At 36.0% G+C, this 1,310-nt stretch overlaps 1 protein-coding gene across 1 annotated transcript in view; it reads left to right on the top strand.

The window, feature by feature from the left end:
* Positions 1-1,017: 1,017 nt before the first annotated feature.
* AK88_04360 (uncharacterized protein) overlaps positions 1,018-1,310 on the top strand; it is a gene marked incomplete at both ends in the record, with an annotated part of 518 nt that continues 225 nt past the window's right edge. The window contains one exon of the mRNA XM_012481970.1: positions 1,018-1,305. Coding sequence (XP_012337393.1) covers positions 1,018-1,305 — 288 coding nt within the window. The remainder of the gene's footprint in view (positions 1,306-1,310) is intronic.

Below are 1,310 nucleotides of genomic sequence, written 5' to 3'. Positions count from 1 at the left end.
AAAAAAAAAAAAAAAAAGTAATGTCAAATGGTGCCAAATTGTAGACCTGAAAAAGTCTTTAATAATGTTGTTGTGCCAAGATGAGACATGACATATGGGCAATTAAAAAAAAAAAAAAAAATCACAAAGCTGCAAAACGTAAGGGGTAATTAATAGGTTACTAACACATTTAAAAAAATATATATATAAATATAAACAGTATACCCTTATACTTCGCTTCACTTTATGTAGTATATATTTTTGTGCAACATTTTGTTCACTCGGCGTGTTCGCAAGTGTAGCTATATGGACGGCGGATGAAAGGGACAGGGGAGGCATAACAAAGGAGGGGATAATGGATGAAGGGTCAGAAGTAGCGGCTAGCTGGTAGCTGCTAGCGGCCGACGGGTAGTTGTTGACGGGCTACAGATGAAACCAAAAAAGGGGTAAAGCAAAAGTGGGTTAACATACATCCGGGGAAATAACGAACTGTCAAATGGTGTATGCAAAGAAAGGTATATGCATGTACACGTATATGTTTGGCATACTCCGTATCATGTATTGTGAAAAGCATTTTTGCGCGCTGCACGGAGGGGATGGATTTTCACCCTCCTGGCTGTCCGCTATGGCGAATGAAACGCAAAAACGCGTTTAAAAAATGGAATGGAAATGGGATATTAAAATGGGGTGAAAAAGCGCACTGCAAAATATGCACTTTGTTTGGAAAATTTCCCCCCCAAATGGTGGATGCATATAATTGGATAAAATTAAAAATTCAACGTTAGCGTTTTCTCGCGGAATGAGCACATCAATTGCGGAATCACCAAAAATGCGCATTCACACTGCATCACTTTTTCAAACCATTTTATTATAACCAAGGTGCAAACGCATTTTTTTTTTTTTTTTTTTTTTTTTTTTTTTTTTTTCGCTTTTCCCTTTCCAATGTGCAAAAAATGAGAAATCCAAATGGTACAAGTTTTTTTCGCAGGCGGATGATAATATAGTGTCATAATATTCAACCGATGCGAAACGAAAAACATGATTAACATTATCCTAACCTATTTGGCAGCTATCACCATCTTTTGTAGTGTGCATGATGCAAAAATATGTTATGATGTACACAGAAGAAATACCAAGAGTAACGTACTTTTTATTGAAAAAAATGCTTACCACAAAGTTAAGTATCGTCTCAAAGCGAAGGAATTTGTGAATTTCAGGGAAATACAACTACAGAGGATAAAAGATTATAGAAAGCGCAGTGGGCCAGACAAAAATAATATTAACTACAACGTGAAGGATGCATATAATTATCATGATAATTTGTACGTTTG

Source organism: Plasmodium fragile (assembly GCF_000956335.1).
Source record: "Plasmodium fragile strain nilgiri unplaced genomic scaffold supercont1.60, whole genome shotgun sequence".
Lineage (NCBI taxonomy): Eukaryota > Apicomplexa > Aconoidasida > Haemosporida > Plasmodiidae > Plasmodium > Plasmodium fragile.
This window is presented reverse-complemented; position numbering and strand designations above follow the sequence as displayed.